The sequence below is a fragment of the Castanea sativa genome, chromosome 10 (genome assembly GCF_040712315.1).
Source record: "Castanea sativa cultivar Marrone di Chiusa Pesio chromosome 10, ASM4071231v1".
Taxonomy (NCBI): Eukaryota; Viridiplantae; Streptophyta; class Magnoliopsida; order Fagales; family Fagaceae; genus Castanea; species Castanea sativa.
Genome location: NC_134022.1, coordinates 25,740,404 through 25,758,924, shown reverse-complemented (window position 1 = coordinate 25,758,924; position 18,521 = coordinate 25,740,404). Strand labels below are relative to the sequence as shown.

At 36.5% G+C, this 18,521-nt stretch overlaps 3 protein-coding genes across 4 annotated transcripts; all 3 read right to left on the bottom strand.

Moving 5' to 3' along the window:
• Window positions 1-203: 203 nt before the first annotated feature.
• LOC142613502 (mitochondrial zinc maintenance protein 1, mitochondrial) lies at window positions 204-2,294 on the bottom strand. The gene is made up of 2 exons (XM_075785876.1): window positions 1,999-2,294; window positions 204-551 (listed from the first exon to the last, which is right to left on the bottom strand). Exons 1-2 carry the CDS (start codon window positions 2,240-2,242, stop codon window positions 481-483), a joined length of 315 nt encoding a protein of 104 aa, XP_075641991.1. The 5' UTR covers window positions 2,243-2,294; the 3' UTR covers window positions 204-480.
• A 1,945-nt stretch (window positions 2,295-4,239) lies between these two features.
• On the bottom strand, window positions 4,240-7,571 carry LOC142612616 (uncharacterized). 2 transcript variants are annotated; one of them, XM_075784727.1, is made up of 2 exons: window positions 6,706-7,571; window positions 4,240-4,842 (listed from the first exon to the last, which is right to left on the bottom strand). In XM_075784727.1, exons 1-2 carry the CDS (start codon window positions 7,484-7,486, stop codon window positions 4,727-4,729), a joined length of 897 nt encoding a protein of 298 aa, XP_075640842.1. In that variant the 5' UTR covers window positions 7,487-7,571; the 3' UTR covers window positions 4,240-4,726. The 2 variants fall into 2 exon arrangements, with proteins under 2 accessions (XP_075640842.1, XP_075640843.1); XM_075784728.1 differs by having other exon boundaries at window positions 4,240-4,839.
• Window positions 7,572-8,202: 631 nt separating this feature from the next.
• Window positions 8,203-17,849, bottom strand: LOC142611750 (DExH-box ATP-dependent RNA helicase DExH8). Its single transcript, XM_075783872.1, has 14 exons — window positions 17,580-17,849; window positions 16,596-16,773; window positions 15,508-15,681; window positions 15,101-15,248; window positions 13,840-14,154; window positions 13,273-13,419; window positions 13,010-13,190; window positions 11,488-11,768; window positions 11,263-11,385; window positions 11,034-11,178; window positions 10,593-10,855; window positions 10,320-10,514; window positions 8,990-9,538; window positions 8,203-8,677 (listed from the first exon to the last, which is right to left on the bottom strand). The coding sequence occupies exons 1-14, from the start codon at window positions 17,734-17,736 to the stop codon at window positions 8,453-8,455; spliced, it is 3,081 nt and encodes a 1,026-aa protein (XP_075639987.1). The 5' UTR covers window positions 17,737-17,849; the 3' UTR covers window positions 8,203-8,452.
• Window positions 17,850-18,521: the final 672 nt, after the last annotated feature.

The following is an 18,521-nucleotide window of genomic DNA, read 5'->3' as shown; positions in this document are numbered from 1 at the left end:
TCCATTTAGAATATATTGGGAACAGTATTCAGTAGTCATAACGCAGCCTTCTCCTTATTCCTGCATTATGCAGTAAAGGCACGCTCCATTTGGTTGAAGAATGAATGTTGTGTACATTCAGCAACCATTTCTAAAATCTAAAACTAGTAATCTGCTTTGAAGTTATAGTAACTTTTGTAGAAGAATGTAATCACTATCCATAATTCCGGGCTTAAACACTTTTCATATGATGCAAAATGACCTCAAGGAGTAATGTTTCCAGACAAGTTTTTCGTCAACAACCCAAGGGAGCTCAGAGAAAAATTATTAAGTGAAGTCTTGAACAAAGAGCAAAACTGAAAATCTTTGACAGAGTCCATCAATAACACTATTGGTGAATGCTACAGGGGAAGATAGTATTCAAATAAGCAGCTCAGATCTGAGGCAAATGATGTTAAAAAACATTGTATTGAACTCCACTGACACTATTCTTTAGATGGCTTAACTCTTAAGAATCTCTTCAGAAGGAACCTCGAGCGTCGCTCCTGCATGCTCCTTAGCTGGCTTCACTACTGCAACAATCAGTATCAGCATGTAAAATGTAAGGTCACGATCTTATATAACTGTGTATGAGCAACAAATATCTTGTTTAACAGATACAAAATTTAAGCTACCACATTTTTGTAATCAGAAGGAACCAAACACCAAAATGATACACAATCAAATACATAATCATTAGGTATGATTTGTCACCTGAATGAAAACTTATCAGAGTATAAACCTATCCAAAAAAAAAAAGATATACAAGCAAATTCTTAGAACTCTCTCATATTAAATTTGCTCATGACAGTTAGAGGGGGAAAAAGCCCAAAACATTTTAACTATATAAAGTACAACATTGTCAACACAAACACATTTCACAATGTTTTAACAGAAAATAAATTTATGGGAGATAACCAAGCACCAAAATCAACAACAAAAAAAAACTTCCCTAGACACGAAAGAGTGATGATCAAAGCTAAAGCAATGCAGAAGAATCAACTGACACACGACACCACGTATAGCATCACATCCTATAAATGTAAATAAAGAGATAAAACTCCTAGAACAAAACCCCAAATGAGGCAAAAGAAATAATATTAAGCATCATAAGTAGAAGATAAGGTTATTCTGTTTGTTTACTTAGTCATTTAGGGGGCTAGTGTTTGCTTCTTCTTTTTCTGTAATAAGAAACTTTTGGGGCTTCAAGAATCAAAAGTCAAACCCCAATGGGAGGGGAACAGTGAGATTTGAACCAGTAACCTCAGCTCTATGAGTTCAACTTCCACAAATGCTTTAACTATAACAACCATGAAATATGTACAAACACATGTGAATTTATGGGATGCATACAACATATTACACATTATTTTTTTTCAGGAGTGTACACATTGAGAATAAGTGATAACTAGCATCATTTCCATGAGTTAGAAGCAATATATTTCATCTCTGAAAATTGTGATAAAGCCATAAATTCCTTAACAATGGTTCAGTAACAGTGTCCCCTAAACTTCAAAACTGAGCAATAACCCCCTTCAACTATTGGTACTAAGCATTTTGTCTTTCTACCATTTGAATTTCCATCAAGTAATGGAAAAATCAAAATTTTTGAAAACTAGTCAAATAGAAATCTGAAATTTATGTTAAAATTGACAATATTCATAAAGGTGGCAAATTGCTTATTACCAATACTTATTATGGGACATTGCTTAGTTTTGTAGTTTTGCAGGTACAAGTACAACATAGTTAAGGAGAAAGTAATTGTCTTGTAATTGAAATTTGATCAAATAATTAAAAAAGAAAGTGCATCTCAGGCTAAATGAAAAGGGAAAAAAAATGTCAAAGTCTCACAGAAACAATTTCACAAACACAAGAAATGCAAGAGCAAGACACGAAAAATACAATTAAAACAAACCCATATTGATTAGAAGTTATAAATAGAAAAATCGAGAGAGAGAGAGAGAGAGAGAGAAGGGTTACCGTAACCACCGGTAGAGTTGAGCTTGGCTTGGACAATCATGGTGGAGATGAAATGGGAGGCCTCACGTGCATCGTCGAGGAGCTTACGGATCTCGGGCTCGGAGCTCACGTGCCTATTATCTTCGAATTTTTTACGTACCTCGGAGGCCGACTCGGTCAGCATCAGTGAGTCGCCGGCGAACGTTTTCCGAGTCGCTCTTAGCAACGCTCTGTACGCGTTCAATGCTTCTGCTCTCACCGCCATCTCTCCTCTCTCTCTCTCTCTGTGGACCGCCCTACCCTTTTTCTACGTTAGATGGGAATTGGACAGTGATTAATGAAAACGGCGTCGTTTACCTTCTTTTTTTTTTTTCCACTGGCTATAAAGCTACGTCGTTTTTCTATGCCCAGGCAAGAGAAAAAAAACATATATACATATTTCATATTTTATTTTCCTAGGTGGCCTAGAGATTTTTTTTTTTCATACCTTTTCGTATCATAAGTCATAAATATAATAGTAAGTCCAACTCACTTTAAAGCGAAATAATACTCATGCCGTAGGTTTCAATTAACTCAAGTAATCATCATGAAATAAACGCAATAAATTAAAATTTTATTGTGTGTATATATATATATAAGGTCACAACTTGTACTTAAGCCCAATAGTAGAAAAGATATAAGTTCAAAAAGTCCAATACAATAAATTAGTAGAGAGTGGATTCTAAATCTAGTTGCTTATAGGTTTAGTTAACAACAATAATGGCTCAAGATCACAAAACAGTATTGATGGACAAGTTTATATGATGAAAAACTGTCCTCGGACTCAAGCCGAGAAGTTATTTCTTGTATTTCTTACTTCTTAAAGGAAGATTACAAAATTATCCAATCTACAATGTTTTCTATCTTTCTCTCCGATCCCCCTTTTTGAATGTCTCCCCCTCCTTTTACATCATCCTTCTTCATTTCTACATCCTCCACGTATGGATCAGATTACTATTTTGAATACTTGTCCTATCAGCTCTTCCCTGAAGTCTTTAGAAATAGCTGTAAACTGAACTTTGATGCTCATGCATCACTTCCCCATCAATGCGACCAGAGGTTTAGCTGCAGGGCATTTAATGCGATGGTAGCAGGTTTATCTTAAATATTTTACAACCCTTCTTCCTATCCTGTACGTTCACCATGCATATCTTACTTACAGGATCTCCTAGAACATTACTTTTGGATGTCAGACACCACTTACTACCTCGGCTTTATATAGCCGAGAAGGATTCCTCCTCGTATCACCTTCCAAAATGACCTTGATCAAACTTTACCTCTTTACTCAACAACATAACCTCTTGGGTTGATATTTCCCCATGCTCGGACCATTTAACGTCCTCAGATTGGGCTTCTGGCCTAATAAGCACATACACATGTAATATTAGATTTACCGTCTCTACAATATATATATATATATATATATATATATATATAAACTTTTAAAAGGGCCTAGGTGGATAGTTAGCACCAAGCCATCTTTTATTTTATTTTTTGAATTTAGGGGATTTTAATTCAGCAAGAATGCTGGATATGAAGCTATCCGGCCACCTTTGAGGGCTCTTAATTTTTTTTTTCCCTGAATTTAAGGGATCTTTATTCAGAAAGAATGCTGGATATGATTCCAATAGCTCGCAAATGTCTAAACTTAACAAGCTTTTAAAAACTTCTGATTTTTCACCAAGTCATTTCGTTATTTCTTTCCTTCTTGCCCTTAAATGGAATTAGTATATTAGTACAAACAAATGAAGTACAAAAGATAATACGAGACGAAAAGAAGCAAAATTAAGGATGTCCCATAACAGGTTATAATACATAAAGTGGATTGTTCAAAAAAACAAAAATATTGGCTAAGTTGATCACCCCGAGAGGCAAAGTTGTGCCGGTTTGCTCCTTGGTAAATTTGATTGAATTTCAACACACTCGTGCCTAGTAAGTTTCTGTACTCAATAATCAAGTGTTATAACACAAGGCAACAGTAATGGTATAAGAAATAGATATCCTTGGTTCCATCATAAGGGTGTTTCATATTATGCTCCACCATTTTAAACTTTGGTCATTTAAATAAAAAATGCGTGGCAAATTATGATTCGTGCTGTAATAAACTCAAGACTTCCACCAAAACAATCTATTCTTAAATTGATTTAGAGCTCAATGCACCTTATTCCAGTGCATCTTCCACCAAAACAATTTATCTTCAAATAAGATGGGGAAAAAGAAGTATTTAATAAGTGGATATAACTGTTTATAGAAAATAAAAAATAGTTTTGTCCTATTTACAAATAGTAAACCCAGCAAAGCCCACAGTTTGTTGACAACCTTCACAAGAACTCAATCATCACAACCAAAGTAGATAAAGAATTCCGGAGTTCTAGCACATATTGCACAATTATCTTATGATAACAAAAGTACATGAGTTAATCACCTGTGAATATTACAACATTATCTTATGATAATGTGATAATGCGCTAGAATGTAATGCACATCTTTAAATCCCTTCAAGCAGAAGCCAATAGAGTGCCGCATGACAGTATGCTGGCATAGATGATCTCACAAAATGGGGGAAGGCTTAAGCATAACCAACCAACAAGCTGAAATCATTATAATGTTTTGTGAACCACTAGTTGCACTCTGGGAGCCAACAACCTCATCGATAGCAAGCCGAATGGATGAAACAAAGGAATTCGTCATTTTTCATGGGCAGAATCTTTTACCTCAGTGAATAAACCATTCTGCAATCATGTTTCTTACGCCGGCATCTGTAATGGGTTTTTTGATCTGAGAATGAGTTCTCTCCAGCCATCTCCATTTTAGAATCTGGCTCTGCTGCAAGAAAAAGGCACATCAGTCTCTCAAGCTGAATGGAATGAAGCAAATGCTTGAACAACAAAATGTCAGATTCTTGTGGAAGCCTGGCTTAAATAAATAATAGAGAACAAGGAAATGTAAGACAAAATTGAAGAATCCCCAATATTCACGTCCCTGTGCAATATTTCCCCATTTACAAAATAAATTTGGAGTTCATAGTAATTTCTCATTTTTAAATCTTATTTAAATCATCATGGAGCATAAAAAAAGGTTGTAGTATTGTTTAAAATATAGCAATTCACAAAGTGACAATAACAAGATTACAAATATTAGCATCCAAAATGGCAACAAAATGAGCGATAGAGCAACGTTCAATATTGATAATGAAATAAATTTATTAGAACAGACCAAAAAACAGACCAAAACTGGTGCTAGACACAGGTGGAAGGCATCCAACAACTATAACCTAGTCTAATAGCTCCAACATTAGCTTTAAGTTATCTAGTGCTCTTAATCCTTACCACATGTTGCTTCCTAAGTCTCCTACCAGGTATTCTTTAGCAACAATAACACCATCAAGAAGTGACTTTTGTTTATCGAAGACCACACAGGTCAAATGGTCATTTTTTATGATTATGTTTATTCTCATTGGTTTTCCAATAAAGACAAAACTTTAACCATTGCCCACTCTGCCACACCACAAACTATATCAAACCATATAACACCACCACCACCACCACCACCACAACCTCAACCATTGTTGCTAACACTACTTCCCTTAATATACAACAAAATGAATCTTTCTTCTGTTCCCTCGATTTCTGTCAACTAAGACCTCTAGACCCCTGATTTCCAACCAAGATTTTGCAACCAAACTTCAATAACAAACTTGTGTAGAGACTTAATGCAAATCAAAACTTGACCTGCTATGCAGAATAAAGCATCTATACACATAATAATAAATAATTCAGAAACGGGAAACTACAATGTCTCAAACATCTGAAGATTCCGAGTAATATAAGCTAATCCATCCACTATACTCCCCTTCAAAAACACCCAAACCAAAGAAAAGACCATTTTTAAGTGAAAAGAAGTTCCACAAACCAGCAGCAACTTCCTGAGACACACCACTCTCTACAACACCCAAACCAAAGATAAGATTATTTCACCACTTTCTGAGCCACAGAGAACCATGGCTGTCACAATGCCTAAACCGCTAAGAAAAGAGAGTCTATAATTTTTGTTGCATAATACAAGGTGAATCGTGTTACTCATACCCTTTGGCATTGAAGCCCAATCCTAACTGTTCCAGGCAGCTGCATGAAACAAATTGAAAGGTGAAACAAGATCCTTTTTGACCCACACAATAAATAACAGGCCAGAAGCCGAATCAATCTTCAAACCAAACGGAGCATAAAAAGAGCAACTTCGATCTCCAAACAACTAGAGAAGAAGACTTAAATTTTCCAGGATAATTATCAGTCAAAACTATAAAATTTGCTGCATTTTTCTTTGACCGCTGACTTTGTCTTCACAATTCACCACCCATTACATTCTAACTTTGTTTCACTTCCCTCAAAGCACAAGACACATAGCCATAGCCCACAAATGTGAACATGCCCCAAGTTCCAAAAATGAGTAAGATCCTCCCAAATTACACTTTCTAATAATATAAAGTACACAAATCATACCAAATTCCCCATCCATTCTTATCACTTACACTAAAAAATGCTCAGTTATCTGAACTTGAACAAGCTATGAAAAACCAACAATACTGTAATTCCAGCAACCAAACTAACCTCCCAAGAATCTAATTCTAAGTTTCTAACTCCTATTATGAAATTACAGAAAAGAAAAGGTAAAATTGTAAAAAAAATGTACCTCCTCCAAATCGGTCACCCCAAAACAACAATCTTGGATCATCCTCCTCCTCATCAAACTCATCCCCATACCCGAACTCCGCGTCACCGCGATACCCGGGTTCACTACCGTATCCGGATTCGTTTCCCTGAGCATCAAACCCGCCAATTAGCCCAAACCCAAGTCCCAAATTCTCTTTATCTCCACTCCCACTAACACCACTTCCTCCTCCTCCCCCTCCATCTCTCTCTTTCCTCGAGTTCCTCGCTTCGCTCACATCCGAACCCCAATTGGAATCCCCATTCACAAACAGCTCTCCGCTCGAGTCCGTCACGGGAAGATCCGAGCACGTGCCGTACGCGGCCGACGCCCCGACGGAGCAGCAGCGACGCGTCCCGCTCCGGTCACTGCTCCGACCCGAGACCGATCTGGACCCGCGACGGCGTCGTTTTCTTGCGATCAAGCTGAAGCTCCCGCAGTTGTAGATCCGGTTCTTCTTGTTGGCGTTGTCGTCGTCGATTAAGCTGAGCTTTGACATGTCGATAGCTGCGTCGATTGGAAACGGCGGCGTTTTGGTTGTGGTGGTGGCACGGTCGGCGAGGCAGGGTCGCTTGGTGTGAGTGTGGGCCCCATTGTAAGAGTAGGAGTAGGGGTTTGAGTCGGAGAGGTCTAGGGTTTTGGGTGGTGTAGCAGCAGCAGCAGTAGTAGTAGTTGAAGTAGTAGTACGGAAAGGTCTCCATGTGTGAAGACGAAGCGTACAAGAGTCAATGGAGTGCCGAGAATCTAGGGCTTTGCGTGACATTTTTTTTTTTAATTTTTACGATGATCGAGTTTCTAGTTTCTGTGAATTTTTTCACTTGTTGATATAGAGAGAAAGAGAGACAGTTGGGAGTTGAAGACTAGTTGAAGTTGACTTTTTTGTGTTAACGATGTTTTTGTGTTTTGACTTGGACACGTGTAACAGTTTGGGAGTTTTTGAGAGAGGTGATTCCATGCACTCTAGTCTTCTTTAAAAGCCGTGCGCTTCCCAAACAACTTTAACAAAATTATTGACTTGTATTATCTAAACAAGTCACATCATTCATAATAAATCGAACAATTATTTTCCTAGGCTTGGTCTCCCTATCTCACTAAAAACGACTATGATGCATCATTTTTCTAAGAATTTGGGTGTAAGGTGTAATTTCAGGAATAAAATCAGTAGCAAGCATTAGTAATAGATTCAGCCAAAAAAGATAAAAAGAACCGAATGCATTAGTAGTAGGAGTAGAGTGTCGTCAAGTCTCAGATGCTTGATCACCCGAGAAAACACGAACTAGCAAATAAAAAATGTAAGCAGGCGAGCTGAGCACACTGGAATCATAAGCCAAGCCAAGACAATAAAGTTCTAAACGCACTGGTCACCATGATAATATTCTAATACAAGATTAGGCAGGGACAACAATTCCAAGGGTCATAAACATTCCTATATGTGCCAGCAGCAAAAATATTTAATAAATATTTAGATGGCTTCAGAAATTCATATGAAAAATCGAGACCTGTTTTCCATAAAATAACATAGGGGCAATTTCAATGTAACATCATTTCCTTCAGAAGCAACATAAATAGGAATAGATAGATCTTCTCAACTGCCCCAAATATCTTACAATGCGCTTATCCTGCTATAACTATACAATGCCAAAAGCAAATAACTTTACAACCAGTAAAATCTAAAATCTAATTCCTTATTTTATATAATGAGTTTCTGTAGAGGCCCACAGGAAATCCTCTAAAGGTTGCTCTGGATATCTAGCAGACGCTTCTGCAGCGTAGCTGCATAATCACCAAACTGGATGTCAGTAGGTGGGTGCAGATCAAAAACATACGAGATGGCCCGCGATACCAACATTGGCTTCTTTGTGGTGATTGAGTCTGTTAACTCCCCAAAGCTTGTTACGTCAAACGGAAATGACTCGGTAAGGAAGAAGAAGAAATCCCTACCCAACTTTTCAACCTGAAAACACAATAATCAAATGCTTTGCCACATCATCATCACAACCATCAAAGTAACACAGGATGCAGCATCATTATTTTATGTCCAAGAACTTCATCATAACAGTTATCCAGTATCCACCATTGTGTTATTAAAAGAATTTAGAAGTGCATTAAATGCACACAAGTTCCAGGTAGAACAACATTGCTAATACAAGACAAGAGGGTCATCAATCTAATTATTCCCAGTTTCTATCCCCTCTTGAGAAAACTCAGTAGCAAAATAGGCAGTGGAGAAGGCAAAACACGAATGATTTATAGCATCAATTATTACCTGTAGTTGTGAAAATCGGATATTGTTCATGGTAAGAATAACTCGCACTTCATACAAGGCACCAGCCAATATCCGAATGGATAGATATTCGAAAAAATTCTGCAAGAGAAGTTTTTGCCTATCCAAATTTTCACTGTAACTTTCTAAGTTAGGAAACCATAGCACACACTTCACTTCATCCCATGGAATTGGATTCTCCCCTTTGGCAAGGATAGTATGGTATGGGTGATAAAGGCCCCAAAAAATTCGGACACCTGTCAAGGATGGATCATTGATGTATGTATCAGACAAACATGTTGTTGAGACTATCTTGGATGGATCATAGTAGCGAGCAAGATTTGCGGAGAAACGTAAATCTGTGTCATCCAATAGAAGAATGCATCCATCTGAAGATGTAGGGAAAAAACGTAGAAGGGAAGCAGCATTTGCATCACTATCTTCTGGCAGGCATAAAGCTGAGCTAGAAGATGATGCCGATGGTGATGGTGATGGTGATGGAGATGGAGCCAGATCATGAGAAAAGAAACATGAATCTCCATTTCTACAGCCCTGTCAATAATGAAATACAAGTTACAATAAAGCAGAGCATTATACTAAAAAGAAATGGGACATTTATTAAGATTTTTCTAAAAAAGAATTCTTATTCCACAGAAAAGAGTGTTTCCAGACATGTGCCCCACTCCCAGATGGACACAGTTTTCCTCCAAACCATTCATGTGTATCATTTAAATAATTCACAAGACTCATTGAATAGATCTTGTGACTACGAGTACACATGTATCGTTTTATCAACCACCAAGTAGTGGGATGGAGGAATTTAATTTCCTCCAAACTGGTTTGGAGATAAACTTTTTCCCTACCAGAAAAGGCATGGGAAAAAATCCACAGCTTCTACTAAGGATGCTTTTGTCAGTTTGTTATCCAGGTACTATAACATGCTTCACTATTAGTATGTTTTCAAACAGCAGGTCCAACAAAGTCTAAATGGCAGTTTTTGATGATCTTTAATTGATGACTATTGATTACTTCATTTGCAGTTAAGCATTGCAACTATTTGTACTTTAAATAATGGGAAAAGTTAATGGATGCCCTAAGGGTATTGGTTTAGAAAGTATTTTTACAAACTTTTTATGGGAAAAGAGAAAAATAATTGATTTTTTTAACAACTTTTTTATATTTTCCATAAAAGTGATATTAAAACATTCTTAAAATCATCAATTAACAAATGCCCTAAGGGACCAGACCCTAAAATAATTAGCATGGGCTAATTGAGGCCATATAAACACTCCATACACCATTTTCAATTATTGAAGCCACAAATGTGAGATACCTGGAATGAAAAGAAGAATTTGCATATGGGTCTCTTCGCTCCAAGTGAATGAGAAAACAAGCATTGACTGCCCCTGTTGCAGAATCCTTTAATAAAATATACACATAGAGACTCCTCTCCGTTGACATGAGAACCATTATCATCAGCATATATACCCTGGTTACCAGATCTGTCTTCTGTGCACAGAACCCTTATCTGTTAAACATAACAGGTAAAGTAAAGATCAGTTTTTATGTCAAGAATAGTGCACACCAGAAAGTCAAAACAAGATACCTCTTTGATAGTAGTTGCCAAATTTTTAACCACATCATTGGTCTGAAAATTGTTGGAAGCAACAAATGGTTCAGCAACACATTTCCTTATTTCACTAGATGGCTCAAGATGCTCATCATCAAGTGCATCTGTATCTCCATCTGGCTGACATTCGAGAAGGCAAGTATGTTCAAATTCATAAGGATCATAGTAGGATGGCAGCCCATTGGATGTAGCCAGAAATTTGGGCCGAAAACGATGCACTGAATTTAACACATCCTCATCTGAAAAGAAAGACTCTCAAACTTGAAAAGGAGCTTAAACTAAATTTTTTTCTATTAAAAAAGGGTGCTACTGAATTTATGTTTAAGATTATACTTAAGTCATAGATAGACTGTAGTTATGACTGCACAATATTTTTTTTTTTTATATATAAAGTGTTGTAATGGCATAGATTCATACATATTTCTGAGACATGATGTAGTGATGACTGCAAAAGATTATGGAAAGAGCACCATTCTTCCTCGATCTTTGGCAGCAGTAATGTTGTATCTTTTATCTTATCAAACTTCAGAAGTTGCTTCAAATTTTCAAGACGGTGCTTATCCTTCATAGAAAGGCAAAATGTGTAAATCATGCATTCAAATTCTATTAAAAATTCCAAATTCCAATTAAAATCATACCACTTTACCTTGAATACACGTTGCCAAAACTGAAATGCACATAGGTTTGCCATGAGCACCACCTCCTTTCGCCCAATTTGGACATCATCATTGCTATCTCCACTAAAGTAGCAATTGATGTACTCAGTAAACTGGGGAACAACAATCAAATCAGAATATCAGATATGGCAATTGTTCTAGCAATCAAGGAATTTCAAAACTGCAAAGTTCATTCACTTGATGGATAAAAATACCAAATGTTCCTCTCCGAAAGGACGAAGAATGGGTGGGGGCTGTGTATCCATTAATGTACCCAGCAGAATGCCTTCACGCAGCATTCCAACGACTCCAAACTTAAGTATCAACACAGAAGCATTAAAAGACAATGAGAAACTGGCAAGCAATCGTCCATACAATGTAGGCTCATACCGGCCTCTTTGAGGCGTCCTCTCCAATGCATGCATGTGAACAAGCAAGTTCAGTGAATCCTCAACAACTTCAGTATCTGGTGGATCCAGAGCCTTCTGCAATAAGGCTGCAAAAAAGATCCAACACCTTAAACCATATTCAATCCTCAAAGTAGAAAACTGTACTCACAAATGTACAGTGGATCTCCTCCATGTAGTAATTATTTCATAGCAGATATTGTTGTGACTCCCTATATCTCCTAAACTAGTGAACTTTTACCACAAAATTTCTATGTTGCAAGCTTTAATTATACCTTGATCTTAAAATCCAGTATCACTTGCACAAAATTGAGAAAAACTAACCACTTAACAATCATAAAGTCTACTATCAAAGAAAAAACTATCATAGCATCAGATAAAAAGAACACACAATATTATTTTAATTAACATGATAAATTAATGCATTTTTAAGGGATAGAAAGGTTAGCAGATGCAAATAATAATATAATGATCATTTGGACTGCCCTTTGGGCAAAAAGGCTGGCCAAACTCAACCCTAAGTTAGTAAGGTTGACAATACCCAGCCACACCAAAAATCTCAAATCTCAAAAAACCTGGTCAAAGAGAGTTGAGCAGGTAGTGTAGGTTTGGTAAGCCTAATATATGTCTGTTGTCTTTCTTGATGCTGCTATCATGCTATACATTCAAAATAAATGACATGCTAGTCATGTTTGATATAGGTGGCGTTCTGCTAAGTGATAAATATTCTAGTGTGGGGAATGTGGAAATGTTTTATAGGTCAACCCATCTTTCTAAAAATGCTTGTAGTTACTACAACTCTAGATGGAAAAATTGGTGAGAAAAAGTCAAAATAATTAAGAGGGAAACTCAATCAAATGCAATAGTTTTGTACTTCCTACATAACGTGACATAGATAATTATATTACACAATTTTTTTTATCTTTTGTAAGTAATACATGATAACTCGTGCAAGAATATATCTAGAGGGCATCTTGATGCCAGAGGTTTTTGCTCATCTCCAAATGCAATATATATCTGTGTGTGTGTGTGTGTGTTGAGCAGGGGTTTCTAGCCCAAGCACATACCAACATTTACCAACTCCAATGTGAGCCTTTTCTACTAGATAAGGCCATTTTAACTTGGGTTGGATTCCACCCACCCACCACTAGTGGCATAGCTCTACGGTCATACAACAGGACATAAAGGAAATTCAACACTTCAACCATTCCATGTTGGGCCTCGATCTTAAGTGATCATATGAAATAAAATGAAGAGGAATTGTGGACTTTCCTTGAAAAATTTACAAGTGGTCCAGAATTTACAGCAAAATGAGATCATATTACCATACCCTTGGGATCATTAATAGCTCTAGATTCGGCACAACAGATCTGAAGCACTTGCTGCCTCAATGATAACCTTAGTATAGATGGACACTCATAATCCGCAAGCTGGCTGAAAAATGATCTTGTAACCAACCGATAAACCTGGCCATCACAAGTTCGACCAGTTCTTCCTCTACGCTGCTCAGCCTACAGCACAATTTGAAAAAAGGAGCTAAGAAAATAGTAGGAATACTAATTAACAAGAAAACCAGTATGATTCCCCCATCACCTGAGATTTGGAAACCCAAACAAGCTCTACAGCTTCGTTTTTCCGATTACTGTCCCAAAAAACTTGTAAAGATCGGCATGAATCAATAACAAATGCCACCTTTGGTATTGTCACAGATGACTCCGCAATATTTGTAGCCAATATAACCTGATAAACATGTTATTCAATAGAACAGCCACAAACATGAGTGGGAATAACTAACTCGATCGACAACAACAATAACAAAATTGACCTTGCAACTGCTAAATATTGGTAATGGAAGATAATTAATTAATTACAAGATGAATCTATGATTCACAGCCTAAATAGATTTGCAGTTTTAGAGGCATCAAAGACCATGCTTTATAAAGAAGCAGCATCAGAATTAAACTAGCCCTATATACTCAAATAGAAAGTGCATAATTTAAGGATAATGCAATGACATTACGAAACAGAAGATATTTACAAGTTATCAAAGATCATTTTTTTTTATGTTACATATCAAGTCCACATCCATCCATCCCTTCTACCTCTTCCCTGACCATGATATACACACAAATATAAGGTGGAGAACTGATCATGGCATACCTTACGATGGGACTTCCAGATCTTCATGGCCATGAGAGCTTGTTCAGTGTCAACACTGCTATGTAAAATGTGAACTTTAAAAGATGAACTAAGTGGCTTCAGAAGGTTCCATTGCTGCTCCAGCGAAAAGTATGTTGGAAGGAAAACCAAAATGCTCCTTTCAATATCTGGCTCGTTCTCATGGATATGCAACACCAGTTTATGAATAAGTTTGTGGACATCAGGCTTAATATCAGCATCAGCCATGGAAGGGCTTGGACCAGGACAATATTGCGAAGAATTTAACTCTAAACTTATTCCAAGAAATTCAGTTATCTGTACAGAAAACAAAGCATAATGAATAAATATTCAGTAAAATTAAAATAGGTTTTCATAATAAAAGATTATATTCCATTGTAAACTCTGAAACTTACTCATGGTTTCCATTACTCATGGTTTCCAATAAATACAAGTGCCATGTATTGTCACATAACCTAATCTTTTTCCACAAGGTCACATTACTTTTTTCAGGCCAAATTATCTACAATTTGATACCATCATCATATAGGCATATGCACTAGATTAAAAAATATATAAAAAACATAAAAATCTATTAAAAGAACTTCATACCTAAATTCTAACTTTAATAACCTATCAAAAAAATTAATAAACTCTACACTACATAACTTAACCTTGCCAAGCCTCTCAAACCACTCCCTATATATTCTTCTTTTTTTGTTTCTTTTATATATATATCACTCCCTATATATAACTTTTTAAAAATGAATCAAACACTCTTTCAAGATACTTTATGCACCAAGTCCAATCTCCACCTGATAATATTCCCATCCCAACATACACACTATTGCCTACTCATCCTAATCTTGTTTAAAGTTTAAGTACACCAGAAACTTTTCACCAAGTAACTCGTTTCCTCATTCTTCAATTAATAGCATGCATATGGTGAATTTGGAAGGTGCTTTCATGAAATTGTTGCAAGTCCAGTTTTAAACAGGACTAACTACTTCCTATTCTTATGCCCCTATACCATGATACCATCCAGCCAAATTCATTAATGGTGCAGAAAGTCAGATCAACGGGTTCCAATCCATATAGTCGATTGTATCGAAGGAAATTATTACATACAAAATAAAAGGAACGGGAATTTCTTAAATCCATGGTTTCATGTTACTATAAAGTTAAGAGTGAAGTGCTTTGAATTAATATTAGTTCCTTGCATGAATGACAGGACAAAAAATTCATTCAGAGTACAAGTAATTGCCTGTTCAAGATATGAAACATTTCTCTGAAATATGGTTTTTTGGTCAGAGCTAGGTATTGCAAGCACTTCAACTCGTTCTCCCCTGCCAAGATCCTTGAAGTAATCCTTGTATCTTGAAATATCTGCTGTTGCAGACATCAATACCACCCTGGAAATTCAAAAATCTATTAGATCCAGATACAAACTTAGGCCCAAAAATTTCAATTAAAACTCACAACTTTGGAAATACAAGAGATAAACCACCAATCCTTTAGAAGTTAAAAAGATACTTTCAAATGAAATGATTGGATAGTCAAGACACAAACTTTAATAAATTAACTCGAGTCTTATTCCAACTACTTTAGGTTAGTAGAGCTTATTGCATGAAAATTGCCACCAATAACAACAATAAGAAAGAAAATGTAAACCTTAGGTCATTGTTCTTCATCAGAAACTGCTTAAGACAAACAAGAACAAGATCAGATTCTACAGATCGTTCATGCACTTCATCAAGAATAATAACCTTGTACTTCAGTGCATTCATTCCCTTCTCTCGCAGTTCATCCAACAAAACTCCAGCAGTTTTGAAAACAATCTTTGATCTGTTAAACAATACCAGGCAAAAATGTGTAACTGTTACAAATAAATTCAGAGTAAAAGTTATTACAATAAGTACAGGTCATTAAGGTGACCTGGCGCATAGACGCACAGAATCAGCAGTTTGGCCCTAAGAAAGCAGTTTTGCAACTTGTAATCAACTCAAGCCCACTTCTGAAAAAGTGTCTAAACAAAAACTCAAACTGGTCTTTCTAAAAATAACTTCCATAGGACCAAAAAGAATTTGAGTATCATGTGAATGTGACTAAGAACCATGATATGCCCTTAGGTAATAAGACACGGTAACGTTTTAGACATAACAATGTCTTTTCTTTATTGACCTTGTCTGAGTCAAACAAAAATTGTTCTAGAAAATTCCCACTGGTTTTAAGACCAGCTCCTAAAAATAAGTTCTTCTTTTAAATAAATAATCTGAGTACATTGTACAAAAGTTCAGGCCATTGCAACCATGCGTATATGTAGACTTAAAAAAGGCCGTACCCAGGGAACAAAGCTCCCACTTTTGCAAGGTTTGTGAGAAGTTATGGTAGGTAGCCTTACCCCCAATTTGTTTTGGAGAGGCTGATTCTCAGACTCAAACTTGCAACCTGTTGCTTTGATGGAAGGCAATTGCCATCACACCAATGCCTGATCTCTATATGCAAACCTATTAACAAAAAATAACATAAAATTTTGATACTAGAACCTCAAATATAATGCCAAAGACAGTCAAAGGAGAAAGATCAGTACAAATCACCACCATGTTTGAAAAGTAATAAATTGAACTTCTGTTGAAACCTCTATATAATGTTGCTTGAATGAAGCTCTTTTACAGTTTTACTACCCCAAAAATAAAATAAAAAAACGTACGCTCATGTTAAGACATAGAACATGCATAATGTTATTGATCATAACATACGTTGCCGATAAGTGTTTTGAATGACCTATGTGGTATCCAACTTCTTCTCCCACTTCACAGTTACGAGCTTTTGCAACCATTTTAGCAACAGCTACAACAGCAAATCTCCTAGGTTGAGTACATAGTATTGGTGCCATGCCCTCCCTCAGGAGAAACTGGGGAACCTGTGAGCTCTTTCCTGTATTAAAAATCAGACAAAAATGTTAACAACATGAAAAAGGTTAATTAAATCATTTAACCAAACCCCACTCCCATTTATGTAGCCTTAAGTAAACCAGCAATGATAGAAGATAGTAGATATTCTGATTTTCTTTCTATAAGTATAAAAGCATGGTCCATCAAATAACTTGTTAATTTAAATTTATTGGTCTTTGCACTCAGTTAATGCAATAAACTCTAAATTAGATGGCACCTCCTTCCTTCTACAAAACCTTAGAACTCAATTTTGGGGCCAGTTATGGATCCTCGACAAACTAATCAAGGAATGCCACATGCATTCTTTTCCATCATTTTAATTTGCGGGCATAACTTACCATTTTAAAAAAAACAAACCAAGAAGTAAAAGAATGTATCAAATTTGTTCAAATTCACGACAAAAATTTCCTTGTTTGGCCGCTAAGAAAGCGGAGAATGAAAATCGAAATTTAGCATTTCTCACCATCTAAATTCCATAGAAAAAACAATACATTGAATCGTCCAACTATCTAGTGATTATTTTGCAGACTCTTATTAACAACCAAACATCGAAAACTAAAACTACTAAAGCTATTTTTTTTTTTTCCCGATCATTCTTTTTTCTTCATTCAGTTTTCTCAGCATTCAAATGTAAGCACGCAAAATATTTCGGAGTCTTCTGAACAACCAAACAAGTCCTATTTTCCTATATTTTCTCGGCAACCAAACAGAACCTAGCAAAAAAGCGAATCGACCGCTCATTAACACTACAGAGTCTAGATATAGAGTTAAAAGAGAGTACGGAAGTACCACAGCCAGTCTCGCCGACGATAAGAGTGACGCGATTTTCGAGGATTTTCTCGACGATCTTCTCCCTGAGCGCCATTACAGGTAGAGAAGAGAATTTCGACGACGAAAATGGACTCGAATACGATGAACTACACGACGAAGTTGGAGACGAAGCCATTGCTTTGCTACGCACTTTCTCTCTCTCTCTCTTGGAAATTTTTTGAGTCTACTCTCTAGTCTCTAGTCTCTCTGTTTGTTATACGCTTGTACTATCAAAAACTTAATAGAGAAGCAGTGGGATTGAAAAATAATCAAAAAATAGCTCCTTTTGTATTTTTTTCTCACTTTCGCTTTTTTTTTTTTAGTCTCTCTCTTCCTCTCCCGCCTGAGAATCACTATTTGATGGGCAATGATAGGAAGAGTCGGCGTTTACGTGAGCTTGGGGAGAATTAAGAGACTGAGACCGGGAGTCAAAGCGGTTTCTGTATTCTGTTTTGACTTTTTTCTGGTTTCAGCCAATTGCATGGAGGGTGAATATAATAATAAGCACTTTCATTCTTCGTTCGCACGTCTTCTCGGGGTTGTGGGTCCGCGGAATCTGTGTTGTGAACTCGCGGGACCTTGTGTTAGATTTCTTTCGTTCTGGGTCGTTCATCTATTATGATCATGACGTGATCTTAGCAATGGCGTTAATACAGTATAAGTCAATGTCAACAGGCGCCTACTAAATGTCACGCTTGTTAATATGTTTATTTTGCTAAAATTGATTTTTTTTTTTTTTTGAGAAACACACACATATATAGAGGAATAGGAATGAGATAAGGGAATAAACTCACACGCCAATACCAAAACTACATGCGGTAGTTAGTGTCGCGGAGCAAGTGATAAACTCCTTCTCAATATCACACTTTACCGATGTGAGACGACTTAACAACTGAGTATCTTTTTTTTTTTTTTTAGAAA

Coding starts and splice junctions, on each gene's coding strand:
- LOC142613502 (XM_075785876.1), bottom strand. CDS start 2,242: ATGGCGGTGAGAGCAGAAGCATTGAACGCGTACAGAGCGTTGCTAAGA. Junction 552..1,998: donor CAACTCTACCGGTGGTTACG/GTAACCCTTCTC, acceptor TGATTGTTGCAG/TAGTGAAGCCAGCTAAGGAG.
- LOC142612616 (XM_075784727.1), bottom strand. CDS start 7,486: ATGTCACGCAAAGCCCTAGATTCTCGGCACTCCATTGACTCTTGTACG. Junction 4,843..6,705: donor GGGTGACCGATTTGGAGGAG/GTACATTTTTTT, acceptor TTTTTCTTGCAG/CAGAGCCAGATTCTAAAATG.
- LOC142611750 (XM_075783872.1), bottom strand. CDS start 17,736: ATGGCTTCGTCTCCAACTTCGTCGTGTAGTTCATCGTATTCGAGTCCA. Junction 16,774..17,579: donor CGTCGGCGAGACTGGCTGTG/GTACTTCCGTAC, acceptor TTTTTAATACAG/GAAAGAGCTCACAGGTTCCC. Junction 15,249..15,507: donor ATGAAGAACAATGACCTAAG/GTTTACATTTTC, acceptor TTGAATTTCCAG/GGTGGTATTGATGTCTGCAA.